This window comes from Scyliorhinus torazame, chromosome 3 (genome assembly GCF_047496885.1).
Source record: "Scyliorhinus torazame isolate Kashiwa2021f chromosome 3, sScyTor2.1, whole genome shotgun sequence".
NCBI lineage: Eukaryota > Metazoa > Chordata > Chondrichthyes > Carcharhiniformes > Scyliorhinidae > Scyliorhinus > Scyliorhinus torazame.
This window is the reverse complement of record NC_092709.1, coordinates 275,497,847-275,516,253: the sequence shown is the minus strand read 5'-3', so window position 1 is coordinate 275,516,253 and position 18,407 is coordinate 275,497,847. Positions and strand designations below refer to the sequence as shown.

General features: G+C 49.2%; 2 protein-coding genes across 4 annotated transcripts in view; one reads left to right on the top strand and one right to left on the bottom strand.

The window, feature by feature from the left end:
- Window positions 1–13,078, bottom strand: part of dnai1.2 (dynein, axonemal, intermediate chain 1, paralog 2) — a 441,248-nt gene extending 428,170 nt beyond the window's left edge. Inside the window, exon 1 of one of the 2 annotated variants that reach the window (XM_072497265.1) lies at window positions 12,771–13,078. In XM_072497265.1, coding sequence (XP_072353366.1) covers window positions 12,771–12,794 — 24 coding nt within the window. In that variant the 5' untranslated portion in view covers window positions 12,795–13,078. Of the gene's footprint in view, window positions 1–12,020; window positions 12,740–12,770 lie in introns of those variants that run through there. The other variant, XM_072497264.1, reaches the window with a different exon arrangement.
- A 123-nt stretch (window positions 13,079–13,201) lies between these two features.
- Window positions 13,202–18,407, top strand: part of fam219aa (family with sequence similarity 219 member Aa) — a 96,119-nt gene continuing 90,913 nt past the window's right edge. For both annotated transcript variants that reach the window (XM_072497267.1, XM_072497266.1), the window contains exon 1: window positions 13,202–13,469. In XM_072497267.1, coding sequence (XP_072353368.1) covers window positions 13,410–13,469 — 60 coding nt within the window. In that variant the 5' untranslated portion in view covers window positions 13,202–13,409. The remainder of the gene's footprint in view (window positions 13,470–18,407) is intronic.

Here is an 18,407-nt window from a genome sequence, read left to right as displayed (position 1 = left end):
CACTACACCCTGTATGCTTCATCCGATGCCGGTGCTTATGTAGTTACATTGTATACCTTGTGTTGCCCTATTATGTATTTTCTTTTCTTCCCATGTACTTAATGATCTGTTGAGAGCTGCTCGCAGAAAATTACTTTTCACTGTACCTCGGTACACGTGACAATAAACAAATCCAATCCAATTTCTTTCTCCATTTCTTCTTACTTCATCTCCATTTCTTTTGCCCTTTCGTTTTGCTTCAGATCCCTTTCTTTTTCTTTTTGCTTCAGCTTGTTCTCCTTTGGCTGCATCTCCATTTTATTTTCTTTTTGCTGTATTTCCAATTGTTTTATTTGTAACTGGATTTTAGCCAATTTTACTGATTGTTCCCATAACCCAGGCTGTGTTTCTTGCATTTCTTTCAAACTTAAATGCTGAGCACTCGCTTTAATTATCTCCACCTTCCTAGCTCTAGCTGGGACCTCTGTTTCTTTTTAAAATGTTTTTATTGGCTCTTTTTAAAATTTTACATCAGTGTGTATGGAACGCACTGTGAATAGCACGTTCATACGGCAGCAGATACAAGACATAACAATACTCCAACCCTAACCCCGTCCTTCCTTTACGGCTGTGTTTTCGACCTTCCGCTGTCTGCCTTGTTGGTTTTCACCGCTTCCCTCCTCCCCTCCCCCTCCCTACCCCCCTCTTCCACTTCCTCCCCCTTTCCTTCTTTCCTTTCCTTTGTGGCCCATCTGTGGATCCCCCTTTCTCCTGCTCTATTGGCTTTTGGCTACAAACAGGTCCTGGAACAAGTTGGTCTTCTGACCCCGGGATGCCGAATTTGATTTTTTTTAAAAATCTATATTGTCACAAGTAGGCTTACATTAACACTGCAATAAAGTTACTGTGAAAATCCCCTAATCGCCACATTCTGGCGCCTGTTCGGGTACACTGAGGGAGAATTCAGAATGTCCAATTCACCAAACAGCACGTCTTTCAGGACTTGTGGGAGGAAACCGGAGCAACCGGAGGAAACCCACACAGACACAGGGAGATCGTGCGGACTCCGCACAAACAGTGACCCAAGTCGGGAATCGAACCTGGGACCCTGGTGCTGTGAAGCAACAGTGCTAGCCACTGTGCTACCATGCCGCCCAGATTTAACATAGAAAACATAGAAAATACAGCACAGAACAGGCCCTTCGGCCCACGATGTTGTGCCAAACCTTTGTCCTAGATTAATCATAGATTATCATTGAATTTACAGTGCAGAAGGAGGCCATTCGGCCCCCCCGAGTCTGCACCGGCCCCCGGAAAGAGCACCCCACCCAAATTTATTCCAGTTGGAGAAATTCCGACAGATCGGACAGCCAGTCTTCAGCATTGGGTGGTGCTGCTGATCGCCAGCCAAGCAGGATTGTTTGGGCAATTAGGGAGGCAGAGACTAGGGCATCACCCCCCCCCCCTTCCCCATGAAGAGATCTGGCTGTTCTAAGACCCCGAAGACCACCTCTTTTGGGCACGGCTTCACCCTCAGCCCCACAACCTTGGACATTTCCTCAAAGAAGGCTGTCCAGGAGCCAACAAGTCTGGGGCATGCCCAGAACATGTGGGTGTGGTCGGCCTGCCTCTCCTGGCACCATTCACATTTGTCCTTTGCCTCCGAGAAGAATCTGCTCCTTCGGGTTCTGGTTAGGTCCGCTCTGTGCACCATGTTAAGCTACATTAGTCTTAGCCTTGCGCATGTGGAAGTGGAGTTTGCCCTGTTCAGTGCTTCGATCCAGATTCCTCCCGCTACCTATATCCAGAGGTCTTGCACCCATTTCTCTCTTGACTCGTCTAGGGATGCGTGAGCCCTTACAGTTCCCCGTAGTTACCCCTCCCTACGTCGCCCTTTTACAACACTTCATCTATCAGTGAGTATCCCGGGTCCATGGGTACGTCATTATTTCCTTACGGACAAAGCTTTTGATCCATTTATGTCGTAGTTCATTCCCTTTGGGCAGTTGAAACCTCGCCATCAGTTCTTCTACCGTCAATCGTCGATCGTCCATGTAGAAGTCACTAACTGTCAATGTCCCCACATTCTGTCTCCACCTTTTAAAGGTGGCGTCCATTGTGGCTGGCGAAAAACCTGTGATTACTGCAGATGGGGCCATGGTGGACTTTTCGGTCAGGCCGATGTGTTGCCTTAGCTGGTTCCATGCCCGGAGCATGGCTATTACCACTGGGTTTGTGCTTGGCTGGCGGGGATGGGAGCGCTGTTGTGGCAAGGGCTCGGAGGGATGTCCCTCTGCAGGAGCTCTCCTCCATCCTTACCCATTCTGCTTCTGACTCCCTCACCCATCCTCACTCTTTCTGCTGTGGTTGCCCAATGGTAGTATTGTAGGTTTGGGAGGGCCAGGCCTCCATGTTGCTTTTTCTTTGCAGGACTTTTTTGGGGATCCTTGGATTCTTCCCCCGCAAAAAAAACCATGATCTTTTTGTCTACTGTGTTAAAAAAAAGCCTTGGGGATGTAGATCGATATGGATCTGAACAGGAAGAGGAACCTGGGCAGCACATTCATCTTGATCATCTGTGCGCTTCCCACCAGGGAGAATGGGAGTGTGTCTGCAGGTCCTTCTTTACTTCCACCACCAGATTTTTCAGGTTCCATTTGGGGATCCGTGTCCAGTCGGGGACAATTTGGATCCCCAGGTAGCAGAAATTGTTTTGGGCTTGTTTGAACAGCAGTCCTTCCAGATCTGCCCTTCTCCCTTGCCGGTTCACTTGAAGGTTTCACTTTTGCTCAGGTTGAGCCCAAGAAGACTCCAAACTCTTTCAGGAGACTCATGATTTCATCCATGCTGCTTTGAAGATCCGAGTTGGAGAGGAGCAGGTCATCTGCATAGAGTGAGACTCCGTGCTCTCTATTCCCGCTCTGTATCCCCTTCCAATTTTTCGCCGTTGAAGGCGATCGCCAGTGGCTCAATTTCCAGGGTGAATAGAAGTGGGGACAGTGATTATCACCTCTGGTGTTCTCTCCCCAGATGGGGTCATTGTCACATTTAGCAGGCGTCTGATGTTCGCTGTTAGCTGCCTACTCTGAACAAAGCCCCTCTGGTCTTCTGCGACCACCTCTGGTATGTAGTTCTCCAGTTGCTTAGCCAGGATCTTGGCCAGTATTTTTGTGTCTACATTAAGCAGCGAGATGGATCTGTAGGACCCGCATTCGGTCAGGTCTTTGTCTTCCTTGGGCGTCAGCGAGTTTGAGGCTTCTGCTAACGTTGGAGGCAGAGTGTCCCTTGACATTGAATCAGTGAACATCTACCGCAAGTGCTGGGCCAGTGCAGCCGCAAATTCTTTGCAGAAGTCTGCCGGGAATCCATCTGGTCCTTCCCCGCCTGCATGGAGTTAATGCTCTCCGTGACATTTTCCCAGTTCTAATGGTGCTTCCAGCCCGTTTACTATCCTACCCCACAACTGGCATGTCCAGTCCGTCGAGGAATTCCTTCATCCTCGGGTCTCCTTCAGGGGGCTCGGAGGTGTACAGCATCCGGTAGAAGGTCTCTGTGGTGAATGTATTTCACCTAATGCATGAGCTGTCTGTACTGTCTGTATAATGATGTGACCCATGACCTGGAAGTGATGATACAGGCTACTTCCAGGTACTGTACTGGAACCCCGGTGGGCTCCGCCTCTGGCTCCGCCCTCACCGGGGCCATATATAGTCCGGCCACCAGTGGGTGGCATTCATTTGTACAGCCGACTCTGGCAGGAAAGTTCATGGATATTAAAGCCTAATGTTCGCTCGTTCTCACGATCTCAGTGACTTGACGGTATAACAATTTAATATCACTTCGACAGCATCATGGAAGCCGCACTAAAGCCAGATAAGCTCGAACTCAACACGCGCGCGTCAGAAGCCAAGGAGATCTTCGAACATTGGCTTCGCTGCTTCGAGGCCTACCTCGACTCCTCCACAACGCCTCCTACTGAAACCCTCAAGCTGCAATTCCTCCACGCTCGGGTGAGCCATCGAATCTCCATGATGATCGAGAAAGTGGCCACGTACGAGGCGGCGGTCGCAACCCTCAAGGCGCATTTTGTGAAGCCTGCAAACGAGGTGTACGCCTGACATCTCCTCACGGCTCGCCGTCAACGCGCTGGGGAATCGCTAGCTGAGTACCTGGAAAAACTGACCCTACTCGCGTGGAACTGCAGCTACCGGGATGCGACGGCGGAGGAACACATGAACCTACAGATCCGGGGTGAACCTACAGGTCCACATGAACCTACGTGGCTGGGGTCCGATCGAACTACATCAGGCAGCGCTTGCTGGAAAATGGGACCACTGACCTGCGGGTCACGGTAAAGCTAGGTACCTCTTTAGAGGTGGCCTACCAGAACCTCAGTGCGTTCCCCGTGGACCCGGCGAACCCCTTGTGCCATCGTCGCGAGCCCCGTCGGACCGACTATGTCGCGGGACTGTGCCGCGCGGCTGCCAGTCCAGCCCGGGGAACCGCAGTGTTACTTCTGCGGTCAGGGTCAACACCCCCGGCAGAGTTGCCCAGCCAGCACAGCGACGTGCAGCAACTGTGGGAAAAAGGGACACTTCGCCAGAGTCTGACTGGGCCGACCTAAAGCCCAGAAATCGAACACTCACCAGGCCCGACCCATGAACTCACAGACCCGCAGACCCCGCAACGTGGCTGCATGCCTGTCCGGAACGCCCCCTTCAGACGCGTCATCAGCCTCGTGCGACTCGTGGGGGCCGCCATCTTGCCCGCCGGCTCCAACACCGACCGACACGTGCGACCGATGGGGGCGGCCACCTTGCTCACCATCTTCGACCAGGCCCGACACATGCGATTCGTGGGGGTGGCCATCTTGGTCGCCATCTTCGACCCAGCCCGACACATGCGACTCATTTTGTGACCACGACACCGCCGACCACGCTGGCTACCCGCAGCTGGGCGCAGTCATGCTGGACCAGTCGCAGCCGAAGCACCTGAAAAACTCAAATGATGGTCAACGGGCACGAGACCCCCTGCCATTTCGACTCCGGGAGCACGGAGAGCTTTGTTCACCCTGACACGGTAAGGCGGTGCTCCCTTCCCATATACCCTGCATCCCAAACCATTTCCCTTGCCACCGGATCCCATTCGGTCCAGATCCAGGGGCACTGTTTCACTAACCTCGCGATGCAGGGCGCCGAGTACGCCCGTTTTAAGTTGTACGTCCTCCCTCAACTCTGCGCCCCCCTACTGCTTGGATTAGACTTCCAATGCAGTCACCAAAGCCTGACCCTACAGTTCGGCGGACCCTTACCCCCCCTCACGGTATGCAGACTCGCGACCCTCCCCCCCCCTTCGTTCTTTGCGAACCTCACTCCCGACTGTAAGCCCATCGCCACCAGGAGCAGGCGGTACAGTTCCCAAGATATGGCTTTTATCAAGTCGGAGGTCCAGCGACTGTTGAGTGAAGGGATCATTGAGGCCAGCAACAGCCCCTGGAGAGCGCAAGTGGTGGTCGTCCGGACCGGGGAAAAGAACTGGATGGTTGTCGGCTACAGACAGACTATTAACCGGTTCACGCAACTAGATGCGTGCCCCCTCCCCCACATAGCGGAGATGGTCAATCGGATCGCACAGTACGTGTGTTCTCAACGGTCGATCTGAAGTCGGCCTACCACCAGCTGCCAATCCGCCCAGAAGAATGCCACTACACTGCTTTTGAAGCAGCCGGCCAACTCTTCCACTTCCTCAGGGTCCCCTTCGGCGTCACTAAAGGAGTCTCGGTCTTTCAGAGAACGATGGACCGAATGGTGGACCAGTGCGGTTTGCAGGCTACATACCCGTACTTGGACAATGTCACCATCTGCGGCCATGATCAGCAGGACCATGACGCCAACCTTCAGAGGTTCCTCCAGGCCGCCCAATCCCTCAACCTCACGTACAACAAAGAGAAGTGCGTTTTCCGCAATACACGACTGGCCATCCTCGTCGTGGAGAACGGAGTCCTAGGGCCCGACCCCGACCGTATGTGAAATGAAATTAAAATTGCTTATTGTCACAAGTAGGCTTCAATTAAGTTACTGTGAAAAGCCCTTAGTCGCCACATTCCGGCGCTTGTTTAGGGAGGCTGGTACGGGAATTGAACCATGCTGCTGGCCTGCCTTGGTCGGCTTTAAAAGCCAGCTATTTAGCCCAGTGTGCTAAACCAGTGTGTGCCCCCTCACGGAATTCCCCACAGCCTCAAGGACCTCAAACGATGCCTGGGGCTGTTCTCCTACTACGCCCAGTGGGACCCCAACTATGCGGACAAAGCCCGCCCACTTATTCAAACCACCACTTTTCCCCTGACGGCTGAGGCCCGCTCGGCCTTCAGCCGCATCAAGGCCGACATCACCAAGGCCGCTATGTACGTGGTGGACGAGTCCGTCCCATTTCAGGTAGAGAGCGATGCGCCAGACGTCGCACTGACCGCCACACTCAACCATGTGGGCAGGCCAGTATCATTCTTCCCTAGAACCCTCCACGCTTCCGAAATCCGACACTCCTCAGTCGAGAAGAAAGCACAAGCCATAGTGGAAGCTGTGCGGTACTGGAGGCACTACCTAGCCGGTAGGAGATTCACCCTCATCACCGACCAGCAGTCGCTCGCCTTCATGTTTGACAACGCACAACGGGACAAAATAAAAAATGACAAACTCCTGAGGTGGAGAATCGAACTCACCACCTACAATTATGATATCAAGTATCGTCCTGGGAAGCTCAACGGGCTCCCAGATGCCCTGTCCCGCGGCACATGTGCCAGCGCGCAAGATGACCGACTTTGGGCTATCCACGATGACCTCTGCCACCCAAGGGTCACCCGGCTTACCCACATTATTAATGCCCGCAATCTGCCCTTCTCCACCGAGGAGGTCAAGGCCATGACCAGGGACTGCCAGGTCTGCGCGGACTGCAAACCACACTTCTACCGGCCAGACAAGGCCCACCTGGTAAAGGCCTCCCGGCCCTTTGAGCGCCTAAGTATGGACTTCAAAGGGCCCCTCCACCCCACCAACCGTAATTTATACTTTCTAACCGTCATCGACGAGTACTCCCGCTTCCCTTTCGCGGTCCCCTGCCCCGACATGACCTCGGCCACTGTGATAAAGGCACTGCACAGCATCTTCACACTGTTCAGTTTCCCTGCTTACGTCCACAGCAACCGGGGCACATCGTTCATGAGCGATGAGCTGTGTCAGTACCTACTCAGCAAAGGCATCGCCTCGAGCAGGACTACGAGCTATAACCCGCAGGGAAACGGGCAGGTGGAGGGGGAGAATGCGACGGTATGGAAGGCCGTCCCTCTGGCCCTCCAGTCTAGAAGTCTCACGACAACCCCGCTGGCAGGAGGTCCTTCCCTACGCCCTCCACTCCATTAGATCACTCCTCTGCACAGCCACGAACGAGACCCCTCACGACTGCTTGTTTCTCTTTCCTAGGAAGTCCATCTCCGGCGTCTCGCTTATATCTTGGCTGACAACTCCGGGACCTGTCCTTCTCCGGAGGCACATAAGGAGCCATAAGACCGACCCCCTGGTCGAGAGGGTCCAGCTGCTGCACGCCCAGTATGCCTACATCGTGCACCAGGACAGATGGCACGATACGGTCTCCCTACGAGATCTGGTACCAGCTGGTTCCCCTGCCATCGCGCCCCCCTCCCCGCTGCCTACAGCCACCCCCTGCGCCCCTTATACCCCCTGGGTCTCCTGTCTTGGCCCGTGATGGCACTGCCGCCACCCGCCACCCCCTCCCACCAACCGTCTGCAACACGCCGGACTGAGGCTCAAGCTCCAGACACGACGCCCCCGGAGTCACCATCAGCAACGACCGTGTCCGCCACATCGCCAGAGCTGAGGAGGTCTAAAAGAATGATCCGGCCTCCAGACGGACTGAATCTCTAACGACCCCACGTCAGCCCCGCTGGACTTGATTGTTTTAATAGGGGGTGAATGTGGTGAATGTATTTCACCTAATGCATGAGCTGTCTGTTCTGTCTGTATAATGCTGTGACCCATGACCTGGAAGCGATGATATGGGCTACTTCCAGGTACTGTACTGGAACCCCGATGGGCTCCGCCTCTGGCTCCGCCCTCACCGGGGCCATATATATATATAGTCCGGCCACTTGTGGGTGGCACTCATTTGTACAGCCAACTCTGGCAGGCAAGTTCATGGATATTAAAGCCTGATGTTCGCTCAGTCTCACGGTCTCACAGTGAATTGACCGTACAACAGCCTCGAATGCTTCATTGACCTTTTCCGGCTCGGCTACCAGTTCTGCCAATCCTGCGCTATTTCTCAGCTGGTGAGCCAGCAGGCGACTGGCTTTCTCTCCGTGTTCATAAAAGATCCACCATGTCTGGCGGAGCTGGTGCACTGCTTTCCTAGAGGAGAGTAGGTCAAAGTCCATTTGTAGATTTTTCCTCTCCGCCAGAAGCTCTATAGTCGGAGCCTTGGAGTATTGCCAGTCCACCTCCAGTATGGAATCGAACAGTTGTTGCCTAGCCATCTTTAGCTACATGCTCTTTAAGCGATAATCTCACCTCTGATCACAGCCTTCAGTGCCTCCCAGGGGGGCGAGACTTCCCCATTCTGGGTATTGGTAATATACCCATCTATGGCCTGTGATATTTTCTCGCGAAAAGCTTTGTCGGCAAGGAGGGCAATGTCCAACCTCCATGGGGAGTGTTGGGCACAGCCCGTCTCCAACCTCACGTCCATGTTGTGTGGAGCGTGGTCAGAGATTACGATCGCAGGGTATTCTGTTTTTACTATCCCTAAAAGCACCGATTTCCCCACCACAAAGAAGCCAATGCATGCATACCTTGCATATCTTCTCCCCTGGGTGTATGAACCTCCACTGTTCCACTGCACCCATCTGTTCCAGAAAGGCACCTAGTTATTTTGCCATATTTGAGGTCTTCCTGATTTGGGGTTTGATCTGTCCATCTGTGGGTCCTGTACACAGTTAAAGTCCTCCCCACCCCCGCCACCCCCATGATTAGTCGGTGTGTGTCAGAACCTAGAACAGTACAGCACAGAATAGGCCCTTCGGCCCTTGATGTTGTGCCGAGCATTGTCCGAAACCAAGATCAAGCTATCCCATTCCCTGTCATTCTGGTGTGCTCCATGTGCCTATCCAATAACCACTTGAAAGTTCCTAAAGTGTCCGACTCCACTATCACAGCAGGCAGTCCATTCCACACCCTAACCACTCTCTGAGTAAAGAACCTACCTCGGACATCCCTCCTATATCTCCCACCCTGAATCTTATAGTTATGCCCCCTTGTAACAGCCACATCCACCCGAGGAAACAGTCTCTGAACGTCCACTCTATCTATCCCCCTCATTATCTTATAAACCTCTATTAAGTCGCCTCTCATCCTCCTCCGCTCCAAAGAGAAAAGCCTTAGCTCCCTGAACCTTTCCTCATAAGACCTATCCTGCAAACCAGGCAAATCCTGGTAAATCTCCCTTGCACCCCCTCCAATGCCTCCACATCCCTCCTACAATGAGGTGACCAGAACTGCACACAATACTCCAAATGTGGTCTCACCAGGGTCATGTATAGTTGCAGCATAACCCCGCGGCTCTTAAACTTAAGCCCCCTGTTCCTATGTTGGGGATTTCTGCCATAGTCCTCTTTATGAACTCCGTGTCATTCCAGTTGGGAGCGTACACGTTGACCAGAACCATTGGTGCCATTTCCAGGACACCGCTGACCATGGCGTACCATCCCCCTGGGTCCATAACCGTCCTCGTTGTAGTAAATGCTATCCTCTTATTAAACAGTATGGCTACCCCCTAGCTCTCGTCACGTAGCAAATGTGATACGTCTGTCCCACCCAGCCCTTTCTTACCTGCAGTCGGTCCTTCTCCCTCAGGTGTGTCACTTGGAGGTAAATTATGCCAGTTTTCATATCTTTCAGGTGGGCAAAGACTGTTCTGATGGGAGGTTTCTTCCCGTTGCTTCTGTTGCTGCCTTCCCAGCCCGTTCTTTTGAACAAATTTGTTGATGTCCGCAGGGGCCGTAAAATAGTGTTCCCTGCGCTGGTAAGTGACCCATAATTTGGCTGGGTACAGCATCCTGAACTTCACCCCACTTTTGAACAGGGCCGCCTTTGCTCTGTTAAACTCTGCCCGGCACTTGACCAGGTCTGCCCCAATGTCCTGGTATGTCCGAATCTCATGCCCCCCAAGTTGCATACCTTTGATTGCCTGACCCAGCAAAGGATTCTTTACCGGTCCTGGTGCCAGGGCCACCTTCGTGGTAGGCAGTGCTTCCACCTTGACTGCTGCCTTCATGTTGACCTTGATGTCCTCTTTGAGCTCCCTTGTAAGGAACTTCTTCCATCTGTCCTCCAGCGAGGGGAGAGCTCCCTCTGCGGTTTGTTGGTTTGTGCGGTTTGTTGGTTCCTCTCTTTCGGGTGTGGCCGGAGTTTCTTCGCTTTGTGCGTCCACCGTCCCGTTCGCTCACTTCTCCTGGTGCTTTTTGTCTCTTTTTGGCCTCTGGAGCTGCTATGCTCAGCAACACTCTTTGTATTTTGATTGAAGAAGGTGAGGGGAAGCTTTTTCCGGGTTCTGGGGGCTATTTTCAACTAAAAGTGCTTACTTTCGAATTCTTAGGTCGAGAGCCACCTTTTGTGCGTCCGCTCAGCACATCCCTGCCACCGGAAGCTGGTACCTCTATTTCTAATTCACCTGCCAATTCGGCTAGCTTGTCTTTGCGAAGCTCTTTTAAATAAACCAAAGATAAGTCATCCACCTTAAGAAACATCTTAGCAGCTTCCAGTGTCATCCTGTTCTATCACTACAAACCTGGTGTCTCTTTTAAATTGGAAGCCAAGTCCACAGTCTACAGTTCCAAAGATTCCGGACGAGCCCCCAAAAGATGTTTCGGCACCCTAGGCAAGTGCGCAGTCAATTCCAGCCCCACTCATTCCAGAGTCACAACACAAGTGAATTAACCAATAATTTGTATAAAAATTCCTAAATTCTTTGACTCTTGGCTGCCCAATAATTACAGCCACCAGGTTTGCAGGTTTAAATACAATTATTGTTTATTTATACCAAGACTTATCATGAAAGAAACAATAAATACAACTGGATAAAATCAAGCAGATTTCTATTACCCCTTCAACTGCCCTTCCCTCTACCCACACACAAAAGGCAGACAAACACAGAGGGGGTGTAAAGGGGTAAAAGTAATAATGATGAAGGCCAAAAGATAAGAGTTTTTGCTTCAGATGGTGGTTCTTAGTGCACTTTCTTTACTGCATGCTTGCTGATTAAAATCTCTGGTTTATATCCGGTAATGGGTCTTCTTTGCAGAGCCATTCATTCAGGATCCCCACAAGTTAGAAAATGACGTACTCATAGGCAGCAGGCTTTCTGGAGGCTTTATTTCTCATCGAACTGGGCCTTCAGCTCGAGGTTTGCATTCAGACCGGATGTCATTCACCTGAGGAAGGAGCAGTGCTCCGAAAGCGAGTGTTTGAAACACACCTGTTGGACTTTAACCTGGTGTTGTAAGACTTCTTACTGAATTAAAGGCAAAAGCCACTGCTTTCTTCTGCTTGAATTAAAGGTACAGTCAACCTTAAAGACACATGTCCATAAATCATCCATCGATCAAAAATGTAATGGCAAAAATAAAAGGGGAAATAAGGGAATAAACATCAAGATCCTTACACTGCCCACTTCAGTCCTCACAACTGAGTTCAGAATCATCCCTCCCCCCACACACACATATGCGCAGCCCCCCCCCCCCCCCCGCGCCCCCCCCCCCCCCTCCTCCCCTCCCCCTCCCCCTCCCTACCTTCCTAAATGTAGAGCTCATTATGTCCTGGCTAAAATACATTCTACTGAATTCTAAACCCTCCACACCTTTAAATCAAACTTTATCCCAGTTAACATTAGGTCATTATTATTTTAAAATAAAACAAAGCAAAAGTTTTTTCAACAAATATAACAAAAAAATGATGAGAAAGATTTGTTGCAATTACCGATCTGGTTTTAGTTTTCAGTGGCATCTTGATGTCAGGCCAATGGAAGACTCTAAATCTAACAATAAGCGTGAGGAGACTGAATCTAACTCTAACTGTCTAACAGAAAAAGTGAATCTAACTCGAACTGTCTAACAGAAAGAGTGAACTAAGGAAATCTAAACAGCAAAAGAGTGAATTAAACTCTGACTCGTTATAGTAAGTGTGAAGAGAATGACTCCAATTCTACCTGTCTAACAGAAAGAGGGAAGAGAGTAAATCTAAATTCTAACAGCAAAATAGTGAATCTACCTCTAATAGTAAATATGAACAGAGATTTAACTAACTCTAACTAATAGTAAGAGTAAACAGAGATTAATCTCACTCCAACAGTCACAGTGAACAGAGGTTAATCTAATCTAACAGACATAGTGAACAGAGGTTTAACCATCTCTAACAGTCATAGTGAACAGAGGTTAATCAAACTCTAACAGTCACAGTGAACAGAGGTTTAACTAACTCTAACAGTCACAGTGAACAGAGGTTTAACTAACTCTAACAGGCACAGTGAACAGAGGTTTAACTAACTCTAACAGTCATAGTGAACAGCGGTTAACTAACTCTAACAGTCACAGTGAACAGCGGTTAACTAACTCTAACAGTCACAGTGAACAGCGGTTAACTAACTCTAACAGTCACAGTGAACAGCGGTTAACTAACTCTGAAACAATTGCCCTGCAGCAACACAGCCGGAAGTTTGAATCCTGTCACCTTGGCAACCGCAGCTTCCACCATCCGCCGCCCAAACAACCCATGTTCAGTTCAAATGATGCGACTAAAATTATCTTTTCAGATGCAAACAATCAAACGATATCAATAGATTCAATCAAAGAGATGATCGGAGGACAGTTATTCGCAGGTTAAAGTTGCCAAAACCGCCAGGAGATGCGCAGCCGACAGTAACCGGGGGCAACCGGACTGCCTGAGGAGATGCCTGAATGGGGCGAAACGCCCTTCCTTCGAATTGAAAAACAAAGTAGAATTTTCCATCGGTCCCACGGTACTTTTTCCGAATAATTATTATGACTGTCCCGCCGAGGAAGAATCTGATAATGGTTGTGATTTGTTCTTGTGGCGAGGAGCGGCGGGGCGGGGTGGGGTCCTGAGAGGCGCTGGGTTGTTGTCACTTCCGGCGCCGGAAGTTGGAGTTGAGTCACTGTCTCTGCGGGAGCTGAAGAAAGCGGCACTCCGGGGAGAAGATGAGTTAATGAGAGCGGGCAGCTGGGGGGGGAAAGAGAAACAAGTAAATCACAATCGTCAGAGTCAATATTGAACTGTGTATGGGGGGGGGGGGCATTTAAATATTGAATAAGACAAGGCCGCAGCATTTCCTCGATTTCCCCATTCAAAATGATGGAAGAAATCGATCGATTTCAAGTGCCCACAGCTCGGTCAGAAATACAACCGCTGGTAAGGCAGGGTTTTGTTTATCAAAAACAATCTCTATCTGTGTAGTTATTTTATTTCTCAATAGTTTCGTTTCATCAGCCACCCCGCTTTCCACTCCCTAGCTCCCCCATCCCCACCCCCGGACTGTTTGGAGCTTCGGGCCTTGCCTGGTGATTTTTAATTTTATTTGGTGGGTTGGGGGATTCAAATGTGTTCATTTTAATGTTTAACAAAAATAATGATCCTGGTTTGCCCTGCAATTTTGATCTTCCCCTGCTTGGTGTTCTGCGCTAACTTCCTGCTTTGCAACCATAAATGCGCATTTTAATGTAGCTGCACAAGTTTTAAATGATGCAGTGACTGGTTGGGCCTTGAATTCGCTGTCACTTTGGCTTCACCTCTCAGCCTTTAATTGCAGGGCGGTGATGCCTAATTTGCGAGAGAATTGTCGTGGTAAATCTCAAATGACGTGTACGTTGTCTCTTATTTTTGAACCTAAAAGTGAAGGGAGGTAGTTTTACAGAAGATCTGTGTAATTTTCATGAATACTCAAATTAGACTTCGTTTTTTTCTTAGTATTCAAAGCCTTGTCTTCCACACCAAGGGCATTGTAATAGGCGTGGGTTAAAATTTTAGGAGCACTGTTTATTTCACCTGGCAATTATGTTCTGACACCATTTTACCTTGTTTAAGTGGACACTTGGGGTCTATGCATTTCATTCAAATAGAACAATGATTATGTGTCAGCAACTTAAATTGTGTTCTAGCCTTAAGCCATACCTAAATGCATGAAGATTCTACATATTTCAAGGAATGAGAAATTTGGTTTAATATTAGTTCACATGTAATCTATAGTTTTCCATGAAAATTGTAGGCATTGTTTTCAATAGATTGAAACTCAAGATTGTTTAATACAAAAGGAAATGAATATTGTAAGATTTTTAAAGTAATACAGATTTGACAAGAAAGCAAGTTGATTGATCATTATATAATAGTTTTACCAGGGGAGAAAATTTGGCGGAGGTCAGCATATCGAAAAATTGGCCAGCATGAATTAATTAATGGCTATCTTGATGGCCCAGTAAATTTATGGTCGTGTGCAGCCGAGGGCAAGAATCCTGCTCTGCAGGATTTTCACAAACCTGTTTTATGAAAAGTCACACTTTTTTAAGATACTTTTGTGATAGGTAGTCCGTTACTATTCTGAACAACTCTTTAAGCCCTCTTTTGATTAGAAATATATTTCCTGTGAAAGGTAATAAGAATACAGTAAGAAAAATAAGCATTTCTATAGTGCTTCATCACATGCTGAATGTCACAAAAAACTTCACAGCTAGTGAATTACTTTTTAAGTATAATCATTGCTGCACAGGAAAAACATGTTAGCTGGGTCCCACAAATAATAAATGAGATAAATGAACAGTTAATCTGATTTGGTGGTTTTGCTCAGATAAATATTCGCCATGGTCATGTCACAAGGATAGCAGCATGATGACGCACCGCTGCCTCATAACGCCAGGGACCCAGGTTTGATTCCGGCCTCGGGTGACTGTGGAGTTTGCACATTCTTCCTGTGTCTGCTTGTGTTTCCTCTGGGTGCTCCGCTTTCCTCCCACAGTCCAAAGATGTGCAGGTTAGGTGGATTGGCCATGCTAAATTGCCCCTTAGTGTCTAAAGCTTAGGTGGGGTTGTGGGGCATGGCCCTCGGTAGGGTGCTCTTTCTGAGGGTCGGTGTAGACCCGATAGGCCGAATGGCCTCCTGCACTGTAGGGATTCTATGATCCTGGAGCCTCTGACTTTTTGAATGCTCCTATTGGATCTTTGTCCATTTGAACAGATAGATCTTGCTTATTGCACAATATTTCTGACAATGCAGCACTTGTTCAGTGCTGCACTGATGAGATTATGTATTCAGCCACTGGAGTAGGACCTTCTGATTAGAGTCTTCTGACTTGAGGTGAGAGTTCTATAAACTATACCGGGGCGAAATTCTCCGACCCCCCGGCCGGGTCGGAGAATCGCTGGGGGCTGGCGTGAATCCCGCCCCCGCCGGTTGCCGAAGTCTCCGGCAGCGGAGATTCGGCGGGGGCGGGAATCGTGCCGGTTGGCGGGCCCCCCCGCGCGATTCTCCAGCTCGGATGGGCCGAAGTCCCGCCGCTAAAATGCCTGTCCCGCCGGCGTAGATTAAACCACCTACCTTACCGGCGGGACAAGGCGGCGCGGCCGGGGTCCTGGGGGGGGCGCGGGGCGATCTGGCCCCGGGGGGTGCCCCCACGGTGGCCTGGCCTGCGATCGGGGCCCACCGATCCGTGGGCGGGCCTGTGCCGTGGGGGCACTCTTTCCCTTCCGCCTCCGCCACGGTCTCCACCATGGCGGAGGCAGAAGAGACTCCCTCCACTGCGCATGCGCGGGAATGCCGTCAGCGGCCGCTGACGCTCCTGCGCATGCGCCGCCCGGAGATGTCATTTCCGCGCCAGCTGGCGGGGCACCAAAGGCCTTTTCCGCCAGCTGACGGGGCGGAAATTCGTCCGACGCCGACCTAGCCCCTTAAGGTTGGGGCTCGGCCCCCAAAGATGCGGAGCATTCCGCACCTTTGGGGCGGCGCGATGCCTGTCTGATTTGCGCCGTTTTGGGCGCCAGTCGGCGGACATCGCGCCGTTCCAGAGAATTTTGCCCCAGATGATAATTTAAAATACACTTGACTATTTGTAATTAAACTGTGATCATCATTGCATAAAATAAAAAGTTAATCGTGTGGGTGGGATTTTCACTGTAACTTCATTGCAGTGTTAATGTAAGCCTACATGTGATAATAAAGATTATTATTACATATTGGCATGGATTGAAGATTGGCAAACTAACAGGAAACATAATTGGTATAATAGGTATTTTTCTGGTTGGTATGATGTGACGAGTGGTGTGCCATAGGAATCAGTGCTGGGGACCTCAACTTCTTACAATTTATATCTGATTGTAACTTCAACCCCACATTCATGCTTACCCCTGATAACCATTTACCCTTGTTGATCAAGTATCTATTGAGAGCTGCCTTAAAACATTTTAAAGACTCTGCTTGCACTGCGTTTTGAGGAAGAGTTCCAGAGAATCAGGAGATTCAGAAAAACTTCTCCTCATCTCCTTGTCTTAAATAAGCAGCCCCTTATTTTTAAACAGTAACCCCACCTCCCCAACAAGTTCTAGATTATCCGACAAGAGGAAACATCCTCTCCATATCCACCTTGCTAAATACCCTTCAGCGGATAATCTAGAACTTGGGATCACTATTTAAAAATAAGGGGTTGCTTATTTAAGACAGCGATGAGGAGAATTTTTTTTCTGTGGGTCGTGAGCCTCTGGAATTCAGTGCAAAACGCAGTGCAAGCAGAGTGTCTTTAAAACATATCTCAAAAGATTCTTGATCATCGAGAGGGTGAATGGTTATTGGGAGTAGGCAGGAATGGGGATTGAAGTCTCAATCTGTTCAGCCATGATATTATTGAATGATGGGGCTGAGTGGCGGCCTCCTAATGCCAGGGATAAAGAACTTTAGCAATGAGTATAGATTGGGGAGGTTGGGATTGTATTCCTTGGAGAAAAGAAGGCTGTGAGGAGGTTTGATAGAGGTGTTCAATATCCTGAGCACAGTACGAAGTCTTACAACACCAGGTTAAAGTCCAACAGGTTTGTTTCGATGTCACTAGCTTTCGGAGCGCTGCTCCTTCCTCAGGTGAATGAAGAGGTATGTTCCAGAAACATATATATAGACAAATTCAAAGATGCCAAACAATGCTTGGAATGCGACCATTAGCAGGTGATTAAATCTTTACAGATCCAGAGATGGGGTAACCCCAGGTTAAAGAGGTGTGAATTGTGTCAAGCCAGGACAGTTGGTAGGATTTCGCAGGCCAGATGGTGGGGGATGAATGTAATGCGACATGAATCCCAGGTCCCGGTTGAGGCCGCACTCATGTGTGCGGAAATATCCTGAGGGGTATGGATAGTGAGAAATCATTCCCACTCAAGGGCACAGATTAAAAATAATTGGCTAAAGTAGAAGTGATGTGAGGAAAATGTTTTTCACCAGAGGGTGGTAGGAGTCTGGAATGAACTTCCTGAGAGGGTGAGGGAGGTAGGCTTGATCAAGGTATTCAAAAGAGAATTGGATTACTGTCTGAAAAGAGAGAATGTGCAAGGTTACAGGAATAATGATGTGGCGTGTTGGACTGGGGTGGGCACAGTAATAAGTCTTATAACACCAGGTTAAAGTCCAACAGGTTTGTTTGGAGTCACTAGCTTTCGGAGCACAGCTCCTTCCTCGGGTGACTGAAGAGGTGGGTTCCACAAACATATATAGACAAATTCAATGATGCAAGGTTACAGGAATAAGACCGGGGAATGGGACTATGTAGAATGCTTTTTTGGAGAGCCACTGCAGACTTGATGGGCCAAATGGCTGCCTCCTGTACTGTACAGATTCCGTGAAGATCTAAAATTATTCTATAAAACAATCAGTAAAATGCTGGAAATACTGAGCAGGTTAGCAGCATTTATTTTTTGGAGAGAGAAACAGAATCAACCTTCCATGCCCACTAACTTTTATCAGAGACATCACCACTGAGGTTGGCCATTTTGTTATCACTATCCATAGGCGTGCTTTACAGCAAAGGCAATGTAATTTAATGAGAAATTAGAACATTTACTGATTATCTCCTTCATTGGCTCAGATGGTTACTCAATGATTTCCCAATCTGAGATCAGACTTCTTGCATTGTGTGACTCAGCTGAACCAGGGAGCAGTATGTGATTCTGCTGGCAGATACATTCTAATATGCGTCAGTTTAAAAAAACAAGCACTTTTCTTTCATAATACATATGCTTAAAGGCAGGAACAATTATTTAATTTCTCCAGCTGTAAAATGTGCATGACTGCACCATAAAAATCTGTAGACTGTTCTGGAA